Source organism: Oryctolagus cuniculus, chromosome X (assembly GCF_964237555.1).
Source record: "Oryctolagus cuniculus chromosome X, mOryCun1.1, whole genome shotgun sequence".
NCBI lineage: Eukaryota > Metazoa > Chordata > Mammalia > Lagomorpha > Leporidae > Oryctolagus > Oryctolagus cuniculus.
Window position 1 is genome coordinate 112,455,965 of NC_091453.1, and position 20,486 is coordinate 112,476,450.

General features: G+C 39.2%; 1 protein-coding gene across 2 annotated transcripts in view; it reads left to right on the forward strand.

The window, feature by feature from the left end:
• PABIR3 (PABIR family member 3) overlaps nt 1-20,486 on the forward strand; it is a 73,861-nt gene that overhangs the window by 48,243 nt on the left and 5,132 nt on the right. For both annotated transcript variants that reach the window (XM_008273232.4, XM_051827567.2), the window contains exon 10: nt 1,727-1,820. In XM_008273232.4, coding sequence (XP_008271454.1) covers nt 1,727-1,820 — 94 coding nt within the window. The remainder of the gene's footprint in view (nt 1-1,726; nt 1,821-20,486) is intronic.

Sequence of the window (20,486 nt, forward strand, 5' to 3'; positions counted from 1 at the left end):
TAGCTTTTAGGATTTTAAGGTTCAAAGAAGGAGAGGAGACAGCTAGTTAAAGTAGAGAAGACTTTATTCTAGGAGGACAGAGTGGGGCAGCGGAGTGGGGGGGGGGTGTCGTGGAGAGTGGGGGTTGAGCCTACCAGGACAGAGGACAGGGTGTTTGAAACCAGACTTCATTCCATTTGAGCAGCAGGCAGAGTCCCTTCTTAAGCTGCTTGTTAGGAGAGGTGCAGAGCACCATCTGGACCCTGATAAGGTGGGTGGGGGGCATGCAGAAAAACTTTTATAGTGCATTGTATGTGCTCAGGTGCAGGGCTTTCTGTAGCAATAAACATTCCACTGGGCTCTACATTATCTGCCTGCTCCTAGTTCCATCAGGCCTGGGGGTTCAGGCCCAGTGTTCTCATATAGTCTATATTTAAGTCAAATTTTCACAAGCATACCCTAACACAAACTTGGTAAAAATTAATCTGACCATTTTTGGCCTGATGCAGTAAGAGATCAACAGAAATCTGATTTTATTTAAATATTTTGGAATATAAATTTTCATTTGGGGAATGACAGACCATGTCTTATTTGGAGCCCATGAATACAAATGATATGTGAGGAAACATGGTATAAAAATAAAAAAGAGATCCTGTGGGGGAAGGGAAGCTAAAAAGAATGAGGACCCTTGAAAATGGAGTAGAGTATGAGAAAAAGATTAGGGCCTTCCAATAGACATATGGAGGCATATTTTACAGTTTTAAGTGGCAATTACTTCCATTAGGAATAAGCAAGAGCAAGTAAGTTTTCAAGTGGGAATTCTTTTTTTTTTTCAACCAGGAATTCTAAGAGAGCTGTAGGAATTGGGCAGCTATAAATATTGTTTTTACAGTAATGTTGGTTTTAGCAAAGAAAAATGGAATCTTCTTTTGCTAGGAATTCGCTTTGCTTTGTCATGTTTTTAATTTAAACTGAAGAGGATAGATGAGTGGTTTTTCCATACTGCTGTAAATGCAGTCTGGCAAGGGACAGCATACCAGACTTCTCTGGAGCTTTATGAGCCATGATTATACTGCTAAGGAAAGTCTGTGGAATCTCTATCTCTGGGGATAATTTTGAATGATGACCTTAGTGTTTTATCATTCAGATATACTCCACCCTAGAAGTTATGGGCCTGAGTGTCATTTTTCTTAGGCCCAGACATAGTTATCAGATGAATGTGAAGCGTTGTGCAGATTTTAGCGTTTACTTCAAGGCAAAGATTTTAACAGTTCAGTTTTTTTGAGATTAGATGTTTCTACTTTATCTTTAAAAATAGATTTATTTTGTTCTATGTGTACTATAAAAGAATTTATCTATAGAGTTCATTGTGTCTGTTTAGAAAAATAAATATAGCAACAACCTAAAAGTTTAGAATGAGGAATGAGATTAAACTCATTAAATAACTTTACTACCTAGCTATACAAAATCATGTTGTACAATTTAGTTGATATCACAAAACAATAATTATAACAACAAAAAGCAGATTAAATATTATTATACATGGTACAAATATGATGTTGCTTAAAAGCCAATTGTGTGTATACACTCAAGAGTGATTATCTCTGGATAATGGTAACTTAAAATTTGTTCTTTGTGTTTTTCTGCATTTTATAAACTGCAATGAATAAGTATTACTTTTGCAATTAAAAGCATAGCAATCATATTAAATAAAACCTATCTATCTTGATCTACTATTTTGTACCAGGTGAACTGACACTTGAAGAGCCACCAAAGAAAATTTTCATAGTTACTAGCAACATACCTTCTGATATTTCCCAGCTGTCCGAAGAGGATCTGTGGTGAGTAATAACATGAGGTTTTAAACACTGGCCATTTTCACTTGGTTTTTAAGTTTGCTTTGACTGTGGTGTACACTGAGAAGTATGGCACAGTACTAAATATTTGTATTAGTTATAAAACTAATCTTCCAAAAGGATACTATCAAATTTAGGTCTTTTTTTAATAACGTATATGATTTTAATATTTGGTGGACACACTTTTAGAGGTGAAGTTTTGGTAGTAGATTAAGAGGTGTTAAAGGTGTATATAAAATGCATGCTTGGAAAGTCATCTCCTGCCCCATCTTTTTTTTCTTTGATTTTTGTCTGCCTTCTTGGATTGAGAATATTATTGAAAAAATATGCTCAAGAAGGGATGTTTTTTTTTTTTTTTTTTTTTTTTTTTTTTTTGACAGGCAGAGTGGACAGTGAGAGAGAGAGACAGAGAGAGAAAGGTCTTCCTTTGCAGTTGGTTCACCCTCCAATGGCCGCTGCTGCAGCCGGCGCACCGCGCTGATCCTGGCAGGAGCCAGGAGCCAGGTGCTTTTCCTGGTCTCCCATGGGGTGCAGGGCCCAAGCACCTGGGCCATCCTCCACTGCACTCCCTGGCCATAGCAGAGAGCTGGCCTGGAAGAGGGGCAACCGGGACAGAATCCGGCGCCCCAACCGGGACTAGAACCCGGTGTGCCGGCGCCGCAAGGTGGAGGATTAGCCTATTGAGCCACGGCGCCGGCCAAGAAGGGATGTTTTAATAATAAAAATGAGCACTACAGGGATGGATTTTTATTCAGTGTTACTATTGATTTTATTGTAGTGTTCTTGTGACTAGTGCCAGTTGTTTGCAGCACATAGTTTGCATTCATGTACAGACAAAGCAGAGTGCACAGAGCAATCTTTTGCATTCTGTTATCAATGAGTGGCATTTTCTCCTCTCCTACTCTATCTTAATAGAAACAATAGTAGTGATGAGTCTTCTTGTAATTCATCAGTAAAGTCAGCACTGTCACAATCTCTCCTGTGTCATCTTCTGATACTGGTTCTCCATTATCCTGGTAGATAAACTTTCAACTAAGAGATTCACACATCCCAAGATATTCTTACCACTAGAAAAATACATGTACTCACAAAAAATTTTTAAAAATTAAAAAATACTATAAAACATTCTATTTTTCTAGTCCTAAGTAAAACTGTAATTGTTATAAAAATTAACCAAAATGTAAAATATCATTTTTGAAAATTATGTTTTTAATTTGTAATTTTTTCAAGTCATTGTTAGTTTCCACTTGGTGAGGAAAAGTCATACCTAGTTATACCATACTAACCCGAGGATTGACTATTTTGCACATTAATCCTTGGATGTTTAATTTGTTGGAAATGAAAGATAGGGGAAGAGCAAGATGAATAAAAGCTAATTGAATAGAAAGAAAACAATATGTAATTGGGGCTTCACTCAATTTGTACTCAACCTGATTAGCTTTGATCAATTTTGTATTCTAATTAAGTGTGGAAAAAAGGCAATGTCAATAAATTGCAGTCTTTAACATTTTTATGAATTACCTTTTATTCATCATCCTGACTACTGACTTGATTAAATTCAGGCTTAATGTGTTAGGGCTTTTCTGTAAGAATCATGTGCTTCCAATTGTTCCCTAAGGGCCATGATGTTTGTCTGAACCCCAATTTTCTATTGCAGAGTCTTAAAAGTTTTCTTCAACAAGACAAATCATGTTGAAATTTTAATTCTAAAGTAACTACTTTAAGAAATTGGAATAGTATTTACATTTTGAAAATAGAAACAGATACTTACGAAATTGAGAATTGGTTTCAGTTTTCTCAGCTAATGAAACAGGAACAGTTATCTAAAATATTTATAAAAGGTCTTTTCTAGTCACTAGAAATCATTAGGATGGTGGAAATCTGGTATATGTATGCCCCCACATGGGAAAAAAGACTGTGGAACTAAGGTTTTTTTTGACAAGGCCCTAATGGAATTGATCAGAATGGATATACAAGTGGGGGAAGGTTCTTTTATCTACGAAATGATGAACCGAGTATAAGATTATGGGGATAATGATGGTTTCCTGAAACTGGGACAGGATTTTATAAATTGGCTAAAGACATAGAAACTATAAATATTGTCGCAGTTACTCAGCTTCTCTACTTGCCAGAGTATTCATGGACCAATTGTGAGCATAACATCACTGCAATGTTTCCTGCTGAAATTGCAGATCATTGACAGAAAAAATTGGTCCACATGGACCGTTGACATGTGAGCCAAAAAGTTTTGTAGTACAAAGGGTGCAAAGTTCAAGTACAAGGAATACAGATGGAAAAAGTAAACAATAGGAATGGGACTGCTATTCAGTTATATAAAGAACTGTTATCAGTAAATCTGGATAATCTTGAGTATCTCAATACAGTTTTCTCACTTCAGACAATTTCTTTTTCTCTGTTGAGTTAGGCTTTATTCTTTCAAGTGTATACTTAGGATGCCACAATTCACTATATATACTCAGAATCAAGGATTTCATAGCTGGTTCTCCATTCTGTTGCCTTTTGTGATTGTGTTTTGGGAGTTCTCATGTACTGCTTTTCAGATGTAAATGATTGTAATTTTTAAATGATGTTTTGTGCTGGTTTTAAAAATTACAGTGAGTCTGTATTTTGTCATCCTGAACACCTCAAGGGATCATCACATCACATCAGTTTTCCATAGTGAAGGACGTGTATTAGTTTCCTAGGGCTGCCATAACAACAACAACAAAAAAATGCAGACTTGGTGACTTAAAACAGTGACAATGTATTCTTCTCAAAGTTCTGGAGGCTAGAAGTTCAAGATCAAGGTATCAGTAGAGTTGGTTCTTTCTGGAGGCTCTGAAGGAGAATCTATTCCATGCCTTTCTCGTAGCCTTTCTGGCAATCTTTGATTTGTAAAAGCATCACTCCAACCTCTGCCTCCATCATCCAGAGGGCTTTCTGTTGTCCTTGTGTTTCCACATAGCTTTCTTTGTTTCTTTTTTTTTTTTTTTAAGATTTATTTATTTGAAAGTCAGAGTTACACAGAGAGAGGAAGAGAAAGAGAGCAAGAGATCTCCAATCCTCTGGTTCACTCCCCAAATGGCCTCAAGGGCCAAATCGAGGAGTCAAGAGCTTCATCCCGGTCTTCCACTTGGGTATAGGGACTCAAGCACTTGGGTCATACTCCACTGCTTTTCCAGGTGCCTTAGCAGGGAGCTGGATTGGCAGTGGAGCAGCTGGGTCTCGAACCAGCACCCATATGGGTTGCTGGCATCACAGATGGCAGTTTTACTGCCTATGCCACAGTGCTGGCCCCCTAAATAACCTTGTTACAGATACCATTCATTGAATTTGGGCTGTCTTAATTTAGCATAACTTCATCTTAACTTGATTACAACTGCAAAGACCCTATTTCCAGATAAGGTAAAATCTTACCTGGGATTAGGACTTCAGCATATCTTTTATGGGTATATAATTCAACCCATCACAATGTAATTTTGTAATTCTGCTTTTGCTTTTTTCATTATTCTTAAATTAGTTTTAAAAATTACGTATACCATAACTCAGGTTCAAAAATGTGCGAACAAAAGGTGACTATGTTTTGTGTGTTACTATGTCTTCTTCATATATTATTTTTTTCTAGTTTCACAACATTAAAAAAGGATAAGTGAAAGAGGAAATATGTTTTTCAAATATTTTTAAAGGATCATTTTAAGCTTTAAATATGTGTTCAAGCAAGCATTTCCATTTTTTTACTGCTTTATGAAAGAGAAACACTCTAAACTCACCCTAATGATTCATTGAGATTCACATGAAAATTCACTGTAATAATGAATTGGGTTTTCCAATGAGGAAAAAAAAGAATTGTTCTTAAAAATGGTATCAAGTAAAGCAATCAATCAAACCTGTAATTTCAATAAAATTTTTATTCAATAAAATCTAATGAATACTTCCTGTGTACAGGCAACTGTACTAAAAGAGGTAGAATATATGAAATACTTTCCCTATCTTAAAGCAAAATAACGTAAGTACAAAATAAGTACAAAAATAAATGATACAAAAGAAGTCTATGATAATAAGATTAAAGAGACACAGATAAAAGGACCCCTATGCTGTAAAAGTAGGATAGAAAGGTAAGATTGGAGTCATTGAGCCTTAGAATTAGAGGATTTCAGAAGCCTTTTAATCTACCTCTCAGTACAGGAATCATTTTAAAACTTCCAACTAGACTATCTGTTAACCTTAGTCTGAAATCCCGAAGTAATGAACTGACTCTCTCACAAGACAGTTCATTCTATTGTTGGACAACTGTCACAATTAGAGACCTCTTTCAGGTTTAGAGTTTGTATCTGGGTGGATTGTTTCATTGGCTCTTTGGAACTGAGACCAAATGAGTTCTTAAAAGAATATAAGCTATGCTTCTAATTCTGCATTATCTTAAATTATTAGTTCTTCCAGGGCAGCATGTATTTAATCTTACCTCTTAAGTCAATTTTTAAAGTTCACCTAGAAACAATTATATATAAATATCTGTGATGAAAGTACATGTATAGTACGTTGGCTATCTATGAGGAAAACTAATTCCAATTTGCCTGAAGTGTTTTTTAAATATTTAGATTTTAAAAGTTGAACTTAAAAATATATTATATAGGTATACTTCACAGTCAGATAGTTGAAATCGTGAATTTCGAAAAGGCCAGGGAACTGTCAGTAGCCCAGCAGAAAGTAATCTTTGTACCTCTGAAATTCCATCATGTCTCTCCGATTTCTTACAACTTAGTTCTTAACCGAAGAGTAAGCAAAGACTGATTTTCACAACTGTCTATATTACATATGCCATATAGGAATCTTGGAAACTTTCTCAATCCTCTTAATAATGAGAGACTTAATGACTATGATCTCTCAGAAGAAATGAATTAAATGAATTACAGTTTTTAACTGACTATAAACTGACCAATAGCAACATATAGGCGAGTGCTTCAAAAAGTGTGTGGAAAAATTGAATTAAAAGATAAGTTTATTTTGGTACAATTTTTGTTTTTTGGAATCCATGTGTAGGTTTTTGGTAAGACACATTTTCCATGAACTTTTTGAAGATCCAGGGTATGTATTTCAATCTTTTTTGCAGTAAAGTAAACTTATCTTTTAATTCCGTTTTCTGCAAACTTTTTATCATACTCTTGCATGAAGTTGGAGATCTCTGTGGCTTTACTGACAGCGAAGTAAATAGGTAATAATTGTTCATGTCCACCTTTTGGGGAGTAATCAGACTACATTCTCAATGAGTACAACAATCAGGAGATCTGCTTTGTATCTCTGCTCTGTGTGATTTGGGGCAGGTCATTTCGCCTCTCTGGGCTCTATAAAAGAGAGTTGGGTTTGACATTTATAAGGTCTCTCTGCCTCTTACTATTGATTCTGTGAAAACATCTGCCTTCCTCTTTGCTAGCATGACAGTGGAAGTCAAGGTGGCAATGCACTTCAGAATGCTTTAAGAAAATATTTAGGAAGTTTGAGAGCTTTGTACCTAATATTTTTATTCTTTCTGACAACAAGAAACTCATTTTGCTCAGCCTCATCAATGGTTTCCTCTCTTCTCTGAATTATGCATGATTTATGATGAAATGTGGAAAACTAATTTCCCCCTGGTTTCTTGTTTTGTGTGAATAAATGATCCTCTCAGGATTTCCATACTAATAACAAGTTCCCACTGACAAAGCACTCACCATAAAATTTTCTTTGTACTGTAGCTACAGCTTTAGCAAAAACAAAATAAAGATATACTTGATATGTTTGTTTCAGAGAAGCAAGGGAGATGTGGTCAAAAGCCACATCAGCCATAAAAGCACTACCCCAATAGGCATTTGAAAGTACTCAATTAGCACTAAAAAGCAGACTACCAGCAGAAGAGCTTTTTCTTTTTCCTTGCTAATTATCATATGGCTATAAGAAAAGCCCTCTAAGGTCAATTTAGCTTATTTCTTGGCATGGCTCTTGTGTTTGGTAACTCTGCATTAAACACAAATGAAAAAGGACACACTTGAAAGTCACAAACAGCTGGCTTGTGGCTTTGTGCTGAGGAAGGAAATACTTAAAAATCACATTATCCAGCAGAGGAACCTAATTATACCTTCCATTTCTAGTCTCACTTTTCTGAAAGTTAGTTTGCTTCCTTAACTAGACACATATTAAACACTACTGGAGTTTACATCATGCCCTAATCTTGAATGATCTTTTCAGAATGGGGGTCTTTGAAAAGAAATGTACTGAGGCCAGCATGTTAGGGCTGCTGGAGGAAGTTCAGCTAAAACTCCCTCCAACTTGATTCAGAATACATTTTCATGCCATGTTAACAGAGTGTTTTTTTTTAATAGTAGAATATACAAGGCTGTTGAGAGTATGGGGAAAGCGGTATTTGAATTCACTGTGGTGGATCTCTAATGTCCTTTCTGAAGGAAGTTTGGTAGTGTGTGTTATATCTTAATGTTAGCCATCGCAAAACACATCGGACACCGGAGTAAGGGAAAGGGTTTATTGGGGAACACCCTACAGACCGGAGTGAAGGGGTGGCGAAGGAAAAAGAGAATATAAGAGAGAAACAGAGAGGAGAGGAGCTAGCAAGGAGAGAAGAGAGAGCAGAGAAGAGAGAGGAGAGCAGAGCCAAGAGCCCAGAGGAGGAGGCTAGAGAGAGGAACTGAGAGAGAGCAGGAGAGAAGGGCCAAGAGAGCGCGTGTTCAGGAACAGGCCCTTTTAAAACTTTGCCTGAGGGCGGGCAGGGAAACAGGAGCAGCCAATCCCATTAGGATGGGGGTGGAGCCTGGCTCAGGTAGCTGGCCAACTGCGCCAGTTTCCTAACAGTGTGTATCAGGAGCTTGCAAAGGGTGTGCATCTTTTCACATAACACTTCCAGTTTCTTAGGGAAAAACATGGGGCAGATTGTGAAGGATGCTTATTGTAATGTTATTTGTAAATGTGAAACATTATGTGTGAAAAACCTATGGTCCTCAACAAATAGTGCTGGGATAGCTGACTACCCATGTCTACAATGATGAAGCTGGGCCACAAATAAAAGAATGAACACATGCTGTGTGCTACAACATGGATGCATGCATCTGGGAACATGATGCAAGTGAAAAAGTCACAGAAAGAGCAAATATTGTATTAATTCTCTCATGAAATATTTAGAATAGATAAATTCATAAAGGCAAACAGTAGATTAGAGGTTACCTAAGGGTGGGGTACAGAGTTTCTGTTTGGGTGATAAAAAAAAAGTTGGAAATAGATAATAGTGATGGTTGCACAGCATTGGGAATGTAATTAATGCTATTGAATTGTGTATTTTAAAAAGGTTAAAATAATAATAAATTCTATGTGAAGCAACAACAAAAATGCTGATCTAACACTGAGATGAGGTAATCCAGAATTTACCAGGGTGTCCTGTATAATGTGGAGGGGTAAGTGTCCTAAAGAATTAAAGAAGAGGGAGCCTAGAGGGAGTCTGTGGTCAAGTACCTTTGGGGAAACTCAATTAAACTCATTCCTTTAGCATTGTGAAAGGTAGGGTTGGGATATGAAATGAAGCATTTTCAAACTGTTTAATCTATGGTCTGTTTTTTGAGAGATATCATATGGAATTGATGTTACATAGAATACCTTTGGGAAACATTGGGTTAAACAAATCATAGTACATTCATTCCACGGAGCTGTTTGCACCCATTAAGAATGATGGCACAGTCATGTATCACTTGATATCGAAAGATGTTTACACTGTATTGTAAAGTTAAAAAGCAGTGTGATTAATGGGATCTCATTTTTGTTCTTATGTACATCTTTTATAGCGATATATAACAGGAAAAAAATCTGTAAGCTGTATGCCAAAATGTTTACATTTCTGGGAGGTGGGGAGATGGATTGCTTTTGTTTTTATTTGCTTTGCTCTTAACATTTTCCAATTTTTCCAGATGGAATATATGCTACTTGTGTAATCGAGCAATAATATATGTCAAATATATTTTAGGAACTTACACATAGTTATTAATCATGTGAGGGAGGAGGTGAGGGGGTGGGGACTATCTTACCTTTGAACTTTCATTGAAGGAGAGTCAAAGAGTCTTTCAACAGTTGGAGAGTTCTACTCATTCAAAAATTCTTCCTGATATTGAACTAAATCTACCTTCCATTCTTTGATCCTAATTTGTCATAGGGAATGTCACAAAATAAGCAAAATCTATTCCATCTCCCATAGATAGACTTTCAGATATTTGGCAATGGGTAGCTTATCTCCACAAATATTTTCTCCTCTAGGTTTTCCATTCTAAGCTTTGTATTTTCCTTTGAGATAGTTTCTAGTGATCACCTTGACCATTAACCTCAACATTTTCCAGTTTATCCAATGTCCTTAAAGTATGGCACCCAGAAATCTCAGTTTTTATAAAATTGTATTATGAGAGTCCTCTGATTAAAATAACTTCAGAATATATCTCAGTTTATTCTATACTCTGAATCCCATCCTAATATTATATGAGAGACATTGAATTATCTATTGCTATCCACCTTGTAATTTCTAGGACTATCTAGATGAATAAAATATTCCAAGCCAATTCCTCATCCAATCTCCTGTGTTTATTAAAGCATTAGTAGAGCTTTTTTTTTTTAAGATTTATCTACTCATTTGAAAGAGTTACACAGAGAGAGAGAGACAGATACAGAGAGATTTCCTTCCTTCCTTCCTTCCTTCCTTCCTTCCTTCCTTCCTTCCTTCCTTCCTTCCTTTCAGGCAGAGTGGACAGTGAGAGAGAGAGACAGAGAGAAAGGTCTTCCTTTTCCGTTGGTTCACCCCACAATGGCCGCTGCAGCCGACGCACTGCAGCAGGCACACCGTGCTGATCAGAAGGCAGGAGCCAGGTGCTTCTCCTGGTCTCCCATGGGGTGCAGGGCCCAAGCACCTGGGCCATCCTCCACTGCACTCCCAGGCCACAGCAGAGAGCTGGCCTGGAAAAGGGGCAACCGGGACAGAATCCGGTGCCCCGACCGGTTCTAGAACCTGGTGTGCCGGTGCCTGAGGCGAAGGATTAGCCTATTGAGCCGCGGCGCCGGCAGAGAGATATCTTTGATCTGCTGGTTCACTCCCCAAATGGCTGCCATGGCCAGGGCTGCATGCATGGGGATCCAAGCACTTGGGCCATCTTCTGCTGCTTTCCCAGGCCATTAATAGGGAACTGGATCAGAAGTGGAGCATTTGAGACTTGAATCAGTACCCATGTAGGATGCCAGCGCTGCAGGCAGCAGCTCAACCTACTGTGCCACAGCACCAGCCCTGCCCTGCTAGTAAAGCTTTTTACCAAATACTGAACAAAAAATAAGATTGCCTCCAAACTGATGGAGAGGGCAAGGGATTTCTCACAGCTTAGTCAAGGACTTTGGAGAACCTCTTGTCCTGTACCATTTTCTAGTCTTTGTCCTAGTTGTTGGTGCCAATTTTTCTGACTTTTGGTCAACATTAGAGCTGAGTTAGACAAGGCTAATCTGCATGAGGTTTGAGTGTTCTCTTGACAGAGAGGTACCACACAAGATGACAGAGACGGGCCCGAGTTATAGTGATGTAAAATATCACTTCTTGTCCTTTACCTGCTCCAGCTCTCCTGCCCTATCCAGTGTACACAGTGATCTTCTTTCCTATCTTGGCCTATCCATTTTGCCACTCTTCCTACATAGTAGGCACTTTTCAAAAGAATCTGATGAGCTATATACACCAACTTCAAATAGCACTGAGCCTAGTGGCTTCCATTATGTATATGTGCCTGTGTACTTAGTTTTTTCAAGAGTATTTTCATAATTATATGCACTACATCTTAGTATACAGTTTATACAGGGTGCTTACTATTCAATACTTGCTAAGCAGCAAAAACTATAAAACTTCAATTTTTAAAGTTTTCCATTTTTTGAAGTTTTAAAAATCAATTTTATTGACATATAATTTACATTTTACAGATTATACACATTTTAAATTTAACATCAAGGTATATATCATTTCAGTCACCATAGAAAAAGTCCACTGCCTCTTTACAATTAATCTGCCTCCACTCCTACTCCTGTCTACACTGATTGCCCACGAATCTCCTTTTTAGCACTGTAGAGTAGATTGCTCTTGCTTAGAATTTCATGCATATGTGGTCATATGGTATGCTCTTTTTTGTGTATGACTATTTTTGCTTGGAATAGTGTCTTTAACATCCATCTGTATTGCTTCCTGTATCAGTAGTTCATTATTATTTATTGCAGAATCATCATTGTACTGTCTGTGTATGGTGTGACTTATTTATGCATTCACCTGTTGATGAATATTTGCTTTTTTTAACTTTTATTTAATAAATATACATTTCCAAAGTACAGCTTTTGGATTATAGTGGCTTTTTCCCCCCATAACCTCCCTCCCACCTGCAACCTTCCCATCTCCCGCTCCCTCTCCTACCTCATTCACATCAAGATTCATTTTCAATTATCTTTATATACAGAAGATCAATTTAGTATATACTATGTAAAGATTTCAACAGTTTACACCCACACAGAAACACAAAGTATAAAGTACTGCTTGAGTACTAGTTATGGCATTAATTCACACAGTACATGGGGAGATCCTACATGGGGAGTAAGTGCACAGTGACTTCTCTTGTTGATTTAACAATTGACACTCTTATTTATGATGTCAGTAATCACCCGAGGCTCTTGTCATGAGCTTCCAAGGCTATGGAAGCTTCTTGAGTTTGCCAACTCTGATCTTATTTAGACAAGGCCATAGTCAAAGTGGAAGTTCTCTCCTCCCTTCAGAGAAAGGTACCTCCTTCTTTGATGGCCCATACTTTCCGCTGGGATCTCACTCACAGAGATCTTTCATTTAGGTGTTTGGGTTTGTTTTTTTTTTGTTTTTTTTTTTTGTTTTTTTTTTTTGCCACAGTGTCTTGGTTTTCCATGCCTGAAATACTCTCATGGGCTTCTTAGCCAGATGCAAATGCCTTAAGGGCTGATTCTGAGGCCAGAGTGCTGTTTAGGACATCTGCCATTCTATGAGTCTGCTGTATATCCTGCTTCCCATGTTGGATTGTTCTCTCCTTTTTAATTCTATCAGTTAGTATTAGTAGACACTAGTCTTGTTTATGTGATCTCTTTGACTCTTAATCCTATCATTATGATCAATTATGAACTGAAACTCATAGCTTTGACTAGTGAGATGGCATTGGTACATGCCACCTTGATGGGATTGAATTGGAATCCCCTGGCATGTTTCTAACTCTACCATTAGGGGCAAGTCCGACTGAGCATGTCCCAAATTGTATATCTCTTTCCTCTCTTATTCCCACTCTTATATTTAACAGCGATCACTTTTCAGTTTAATTTTAAATACCTAAGAATAATTGTGTGTTAATTAAAGGGTTCAACCAATGGTATTAAGTAGAACAAAAACATACTAAAAGGAATAAAGTAGTAAGTTGTTCCTCGACAGTCAGGACAAGGGCTGATCAAGTCATTGTTTCTCATGGTGTCCATTTCACTTCAACAGGTTTCCTTTAAGGTGCTGTTAGTTGTCCCCGATCAGGGAGAATATATGATATTTGTCCCTTTGGGACTGGCTTATTTCACTCAGCATGATGTGCTCCAGATTCCTGCATTTTGTTGCAGATGACCGGATTTCATTTTTTTTACTGCTGTATAGTATTCTATAGAGTACATACCCCATAATTCTTTATCCAGTCTTCTGTTGATGAGCATTTAGGTTGATTCCATGTCTTAGCTATTGTGAATTGAGCTGCAATAAACATTAAGGTGCAGGCAGCTCTTTTATTTGCCAATTTAATTTCCTTTGGGTAAATTCCAAGGAGTGGGATGGCTGGGTTGTGTGGTAGGGTTATATTCAGGTTTCTGAGGAATCTCCAAACTGACTTCCATAGTGGCTTTACCAGTTTGCATTCCCACCAACAGTGGGTTAGTGTCCCTTTTTCCCCACATCCTCACCAGCATCTGTTGTTGGTAGATTTCTGTATGTGCGCCATTCTAACTGGGGTGAGGTGAAACCTCATTGTGGTTTTGATCCTGAACATTTTTTCATGTGTCTGTTGGCCATTTGGATTTCCTCTCTTGAAAAATGTCTATTGAGGTCCTTGGCCCATCTCTTAAGTGGGTTGTTGGTTTTGCTTTTGTGGAGTTTCTTGACTTCTTTGTAGATTCTGGTTATTAACCCTTTATCTGTTGCATAGTTTGCAAATATTTTTTCCCATTCTCTCGGTTGTCTCTTCACTCTCCTGACTGTTTCTTTTGCAATACAGAAACTTCTCAATTTGATGCAATCCCAATAGTTGATTTTGGCTTTGACTGCCTGTGCCTCCCGGGTCTTTTCCAGAAACTCTTTGCCTGTGCCAATATCTTGAAGGGTTTCTCCAATGTTCTCTAATAACTTGATGGTGTCAGGTCGTAGATTTAGATCTTTAATCCATGTTGAGTGGATTTTTGTGTAAGGTGTAAGGTAGGGGTCTTGCTTCATGCTTCTGCACGTGGAAATCCAGTTTTCCCAGCACCATTTATCGAATAGACTGTCCTTGCTCCAGGAATTAGTTTTAGATCCTTGATCAAATATAAGTTGGCTGTAGATGTTTGGATTGATTTCTGGTGTTTCTGTTCTGTTCCATTGGTCTATCCATCTGTTTCTGTACCAGTACCATGCTGTTTTGATTACAACTGTCCTGTAGTATGTCCTGAAATCTGGTATTGTGATGCCTCTGGCTTTGTTTTTGTTGTACAAGATTGTTTTAGCTATTTGAGGTCTCCTGTGTCTCCATATGAATTTCAGCATGTTGATGAATATTTGGATTGTTTCCAATCGATGGCTGTTACTAATAAAACTGTAATGAATATTTGTGTTTAAGCCTTTGTGCAGATGTATGTTTTACTTTCTTTAGGGTAAATACTTTGTAGAACTGCAATATAGTGTGGTGAATTCGTGTTTAACTTTGTAAGAAATTGTCAGCCTATTTTCCAAGTGATTTTACCACTTCACGTTCCCATTGGCAAGGCATATTCATTTATTTTTTAAAAAGATTTATTGGGGCTGGCACCATGGTATAGTAGGTTAATCCTCCACCTGCGGTGCTGGCATCCCATATGGGTGCCGGTTCTAGTCTCAGCTGCCCCTCTTCCAATCCAGCTCTCTGCTATGGCCTGGAAAAGCAGTAGAAGATGGCCCAAGTCCTTGGGAGACTGGGAAGAGGCACCTGGCTCCTGGCTTCAGATCGGCACAGCTCCAGCCGTTGTGGCCATTTGGGGAGTGAACCAACAGATAGACGACCTTTCTGTCTCTCCCTCTCACTGTCTGTAACTCTGCCTCTCAAATAAATAAAATAAAATAAAAATTTTTTAAAAAAATTATTTGAGAGGCAGAGTTAGAGAAAGAGAGAGGGAGAGACAGAGAGAGAGAGAGATCTTCTATCTGCTGGTTCACTCTCCAAATGGTAGCAATAGCTGGGCTGGGCCAGGCTGAAGCCAGGAGCTTCATCTGGGTGCAAGGATGCAAGCACTTGGGCCGTCCTCTGCTGCTTTCCCAGGTGCATTAGCAGGGAGGTGGATTGGAAGTGGAAGCAGCCAGATCTCGAACAGCCAAGTCTTGACACCCATATGGAATTTTGGCATTACAGGCGGTAGCTTAACCCACTACGCCATAGCACCAGCCTCTCCTAAAATTCTTGAGTTGCTTCATATTACTTCCCACTTGTTGTATCCAACTTAGAAACGCAATGTAAGTTATACTCAGTTAAAGAGAGACGATGACTTATTAAAATCCCAGTGCCATACTATTTGTGTGTGTGTGTGTGTGTGTGTGTGTGGTCCCTTGAACTCCTCTGTGTACTGACAGGGAAATAATGATTTCACAGATACTTGCTAGTATCATGTAGGGTTGGGACTATGAGTATGTAAAAAGATAAGAAGCATGGTATTATTCCAGGATAAAGTGCTAGTTTTATCTGAGAGTCCCCAAATGTTAGGCAGTAGAGGGAATCCATTTGTATACTAGATAATGTAGCCCCACATTCACCAGGCTGTTGACTAAAGAAATGTGATGTCTCCGTTCCTGCATTGTGAAAGCAGAGGTGGTGTGCTTGCCTTTTCTGCCCCAAACAGATGCGACATTATTTTCCTCTGTGACATAGGACCTGTTCAACACTTGACATCTGTAGATGGTTTGAGGTTATTGGGTAATGTCTGCTTTGTACCCTTCTGCTCTTAGCTTTTTGTTTCTAAGAGAAACTTTCCTTTAGTCTCTAAGCCATTGAAAAATATTTCTCTATGCAAGAGTTCATTACCCATTAATAAACTGAATATTGAAGGATTGTATGTATGCTCACATTCGAACCTTATTGAGCTTTTCTTGGGGGCAGGCCTTTCGGGGAACCTGGGTTCAATTTGTGTGACTCTGTGGAGTTCTTATTTTTCAATGCTACCTGAAACCAGGGAAAGATATATCTGTGGTTCAAATTATTTGAGTAAGTTGAAGCCCAATATTATTTCCTTTAAATGACTTTTAGTATTATTTTTTTAAGGAATAAAGCTGACTTCTTACAAGGTTGAATAGCAGTAGTATGCTTTGAGAGACTAAATAGCTTACCGGGACCTAAGTACTGTCTGTCTACTGATGTATTATTTATTCTTAGTTATATTATGCTGCTTTTCCCCAAAGGACTTGAATTAGAGACAACTAAAGTTGATAGTTAAGTTTTCTGTCACCTTGCTTTCTGCTCCTTCTCTCCTGTCAGCTGTCCACCTCCTACCCCACTGGTGTCTACCTTGGTTTGCCCTCTTCAAAAAGGAGCCAGTGCCCCAGAGGCATACCATTTTCTTCTCTTCTAACCACCCTCCATCCTAGCAAGTGTGAAATGAAGTTGAACAATCTGATTGAAGTTCTTCATAGGCAAGTTAAAGTGACCAATAAATTGAACTCCTGGAGGGAGGCGCTGGAGAGGCACTTGTGTTTTAAATCAGTAATTTAGTTTTAATTTGAATCTTTGGCATTCGGGGGGTGATCAGGGAATGATAAGGACTGGGAGCGTCTGCCCTGGGCCTTCCCCCTCTCGAAGTTTTCTCCAGAGCACGCCATGAAGCGGGCAGAAATCAATGCACCTTTGGCTCCTATGCTCCTGTGCTGCGTTTATTCAGGAGGAAACTGAAGCTTGGGAAGGTTAGTCGCTGTACCCAAATTTCCACCTGAACACATGGAAACAATACCTCATAGCGTTGTTGTGAAGATGAACTATCTGCTGTATGTACAACATCAAGCTGCCTGGAAAAAAAGTGCACAATTTAGAAAGTTCTTGTTGTTCTCATCCATGAATTGCTCTCCACAAGGAAGGGAAGATGTCATTCATATGTATCCTCTACTCTCCCTTTCTAGGCCTTATGGCATGTGCTGCTGAGTTTCCACTGATGCCAGAGTTAGACTCTCTTTAAATTAAATTTAAGTTCAGAAGTAAGTTGATTTGAAGAAAATCATTTGGTATCAGATTGGTATGTGGATGGGATTCCTCCTGGTACCACCAACTCAGAGTCTCTAATGGGCAGCCACTTATTTTTATTGTTTGCCTCTCTTTGCTAAAATATAAGCTCATTCGGGCGGGAATCTTTTTCTGGTTTTGTTAAGTGAGCAAAGTATCTAAAACAACGGCGGGGAGGTGGTCAACCGATACTTAGTGACTGGCTGAATCACCTTGACATTCACAGTCCTTTGTAATGGGGTCCACTCTATCTTACAGGGTCACCTTTGCCGCTGCTCTTCTCTGCGTGTCACCACTATTAGCAGTTTTGCCATGCACACCCCTGGCATCCCCATCACTGCATTTACTCGCAGTCTTTCCCCTGCTCTGGATAAATAATCCCGAGTCTAAGCTAAGATTTAATTAGAAGAACATTCTTCAGTGTGGGTTTGTTAGGAATGGAGGTTCAGATTGGTGCCTCCTCACACGGGGCACCAAACTGTTAGGAAAAGAGGTGCAGAACAGAGAGGAGCAAGAATACAAATTTACAGTCAGGCTGAATTTGTTCAGAGAAAATAGATCCGCAGAGGTGGGTGACCAACTGTAGGCCTGCACACTGATGGAACACACACAGGAGGCCCTGACCCTAGGGGCCAGGCCTTTTTACATCTTAGGTGGGGCTAGGAGTGGCGGTGGGGGTAAGGGGCAGCAGGGGGAGGTGAATTCCTGGAAACTGGTCTTCCACGTGGCCACTGGGCCTCTGAACCTGGGGAAGAATGGGGTGGAGTATAAAGACAATAGTGTGTGAGACAGAATTGAGATTCAAGGGCAAGAAATAAATTCCCATATTATGAGTGAGAATAGCTGAGGCTTATGCCTTTGTTCTATCAGGATTTGTATCTGTGAAAAATGTAAAAAAGAGCTTTAATGTCCATCAATCATTCATAAGTTAAATAACTCATGCAACCTAAACTTCATGGAGGCAAATTTGGTGATATGCCTCAAAATGACAAATGCACATGGCTTTTGAGTCAAAAACTCTGCTTTTTGGACTTTATTCCGCAGATATACTTACTCGTGTGCCCAATGAATATGTGTTGGTGAGTCACTGTGGTGCTTTCGTCACTCCTATTAGACACAGCAGTGACAGAATTCATTAAATTATTATGTAGAGCTATATTTATTGGTGTGGGAGGATCATAATAACTAACATTAATTCAACTTGCTATATGTCAGGCAGTGATAAGTGTTTATGTATTTTTATCTCATTTAGCCCTCATAACAACTATGTGAGGTAGTTACTATAATAGTCCTTATTTTACACAGGAGCAAATGGACTCATCAGAGAAATTCATTTACTTAAGCAAGGTCAGACAACTAATAAGGAGCAAAGCTGAGATGTCCAAAATATATTATGATAAAACACTATATATACTATGACTCAATTCTGTTAAAAAAAAGTACAGAGAAAAATTTATATGTGTGCGTGTAAAAAGATCATAAAGAAATATGTCAAAGTGTTAATAGTTGGATAGTGGCATTGTGTATGCTTTTAATTTTCTTCTTTTTACTTAGCGTTTTCTGATTTTTCTGTTAAATTTGGGGGCTGACACAGAAGGAGGAAGTAAAGGCAGAAGGCACAATTACCTGTGTAATTGTAAAGGTTACTAAGCTTTAGAAATCTGCTGGTAATGTGGAACAATGACCCAGATAGGAAGGAAGTGTTTTTAGGCTGAGAGGAAAAAATCAGTGGGGAGGGAGAGCTGGCCAAAGGGAAAAAGGATGGCTCCTAGGGCTCCTTTTCTTGCAGGAAAAGGCAAGAGAACCTAATGCCCAGGGTACTAGTGGGAGGGGTGACCTTGAGGAGAAAGTGCCTCCTTCCCATGAGGCTGAGAGTGAGGGGATGGACAGGTTTGGGCCACCATGCAGAGAAGTGGAGAGGCGAGGTGAGATGGGAAATACTCAGAGCTCCTGCTTGATGATCTGGGGGCCTCTATCATAGAAATCCACAGCTGGGCTCTGCACTAGGGGGGTCTGGAGCAAGGGTGAGGTACAGGATGTGAGGAGAGAGGGAGAGGATTTGGAACAATCACTGAGAGAAATTCGATACAGATATATAAAAGGACTGCCTTGGGGCCCCTCTGAGGCTGGCTGGTCTGGCTTTGTAGTGCAGCCAGCTTCATGACCTTCTCCAGCAATAGCTATCAGCCTGGGAGCAGGCAGTGCAGGGAATGCAGGGTGGGGTTTTCACAGGCCCTGGGGACTGGCAGAGCAGGTGCCGCCGAAGGTCACGGGGAGAGTGAGTTCAGAGGATCCACACTAGCAGAGCTAAAGTGGCTGGTCATCAGGCTGATTTGGAAGGCGGAGAGGAAGCCAGCAGGCTACTGTTGGCCCTTAGGAAAGGAAAGGGAAGGACGGGCATACTGGTTGCCATGGGGACCAAAGAGCCACACAAGATCACCGATAGGAGGCTAGGGTCAGAGGGCTTTCTGAGTTTAAGGTGTTGAAGGAGTCTCGAATGGGATCCTGGGGTTTGGTGGCAAGGAGCAGCAAGGAAACAGCACAGGATGAAAGGGCACAGGCAGCACTCGAACACCTCTTACCTGATGGAGGGCAGCTGGCAATACTGGCCAGAATTACAGCTGCCCACTCTTTCCATCCAGCGAGGGCTCTTTGAGGAATTTCTCCCGAAGATACACTTACTTGACTGTGTGCACAATGATTGTGTAAGATGAGTCACTGCAGCAACAGATTGGCAAGAGCCTAAAGATCTTTTGATAGTGATTTGATTAGTTCAGTAAATTATGCTTCATAAAATGGACTGCTAGGTGGCTGTAATGTGTTATGTATTGATATGGAATGATCTCCAGATTATATCGTTAACTGGAAGAAGCAAGGTTTACAACAGTGTGAGCAGTTTTGCAATGTGTTTACAAACATATGCATAAAACATTGCCATAAGGATACATAAAAAGCTGTTGCCTCCAAAGAGGGGGGATTGTTGGCAAGTGCACGGGGGTTGGAAGCTATTGGCTAGAAGTTAAAGGTTAAAAGGGGACTTTTCACTTCTTTCTTTTTCTGTACCTTTTGTATTTGAGACATGTGAATATATTACTCCCTGAGAAAATACAATAATTAACTTAAAATTATATATAAT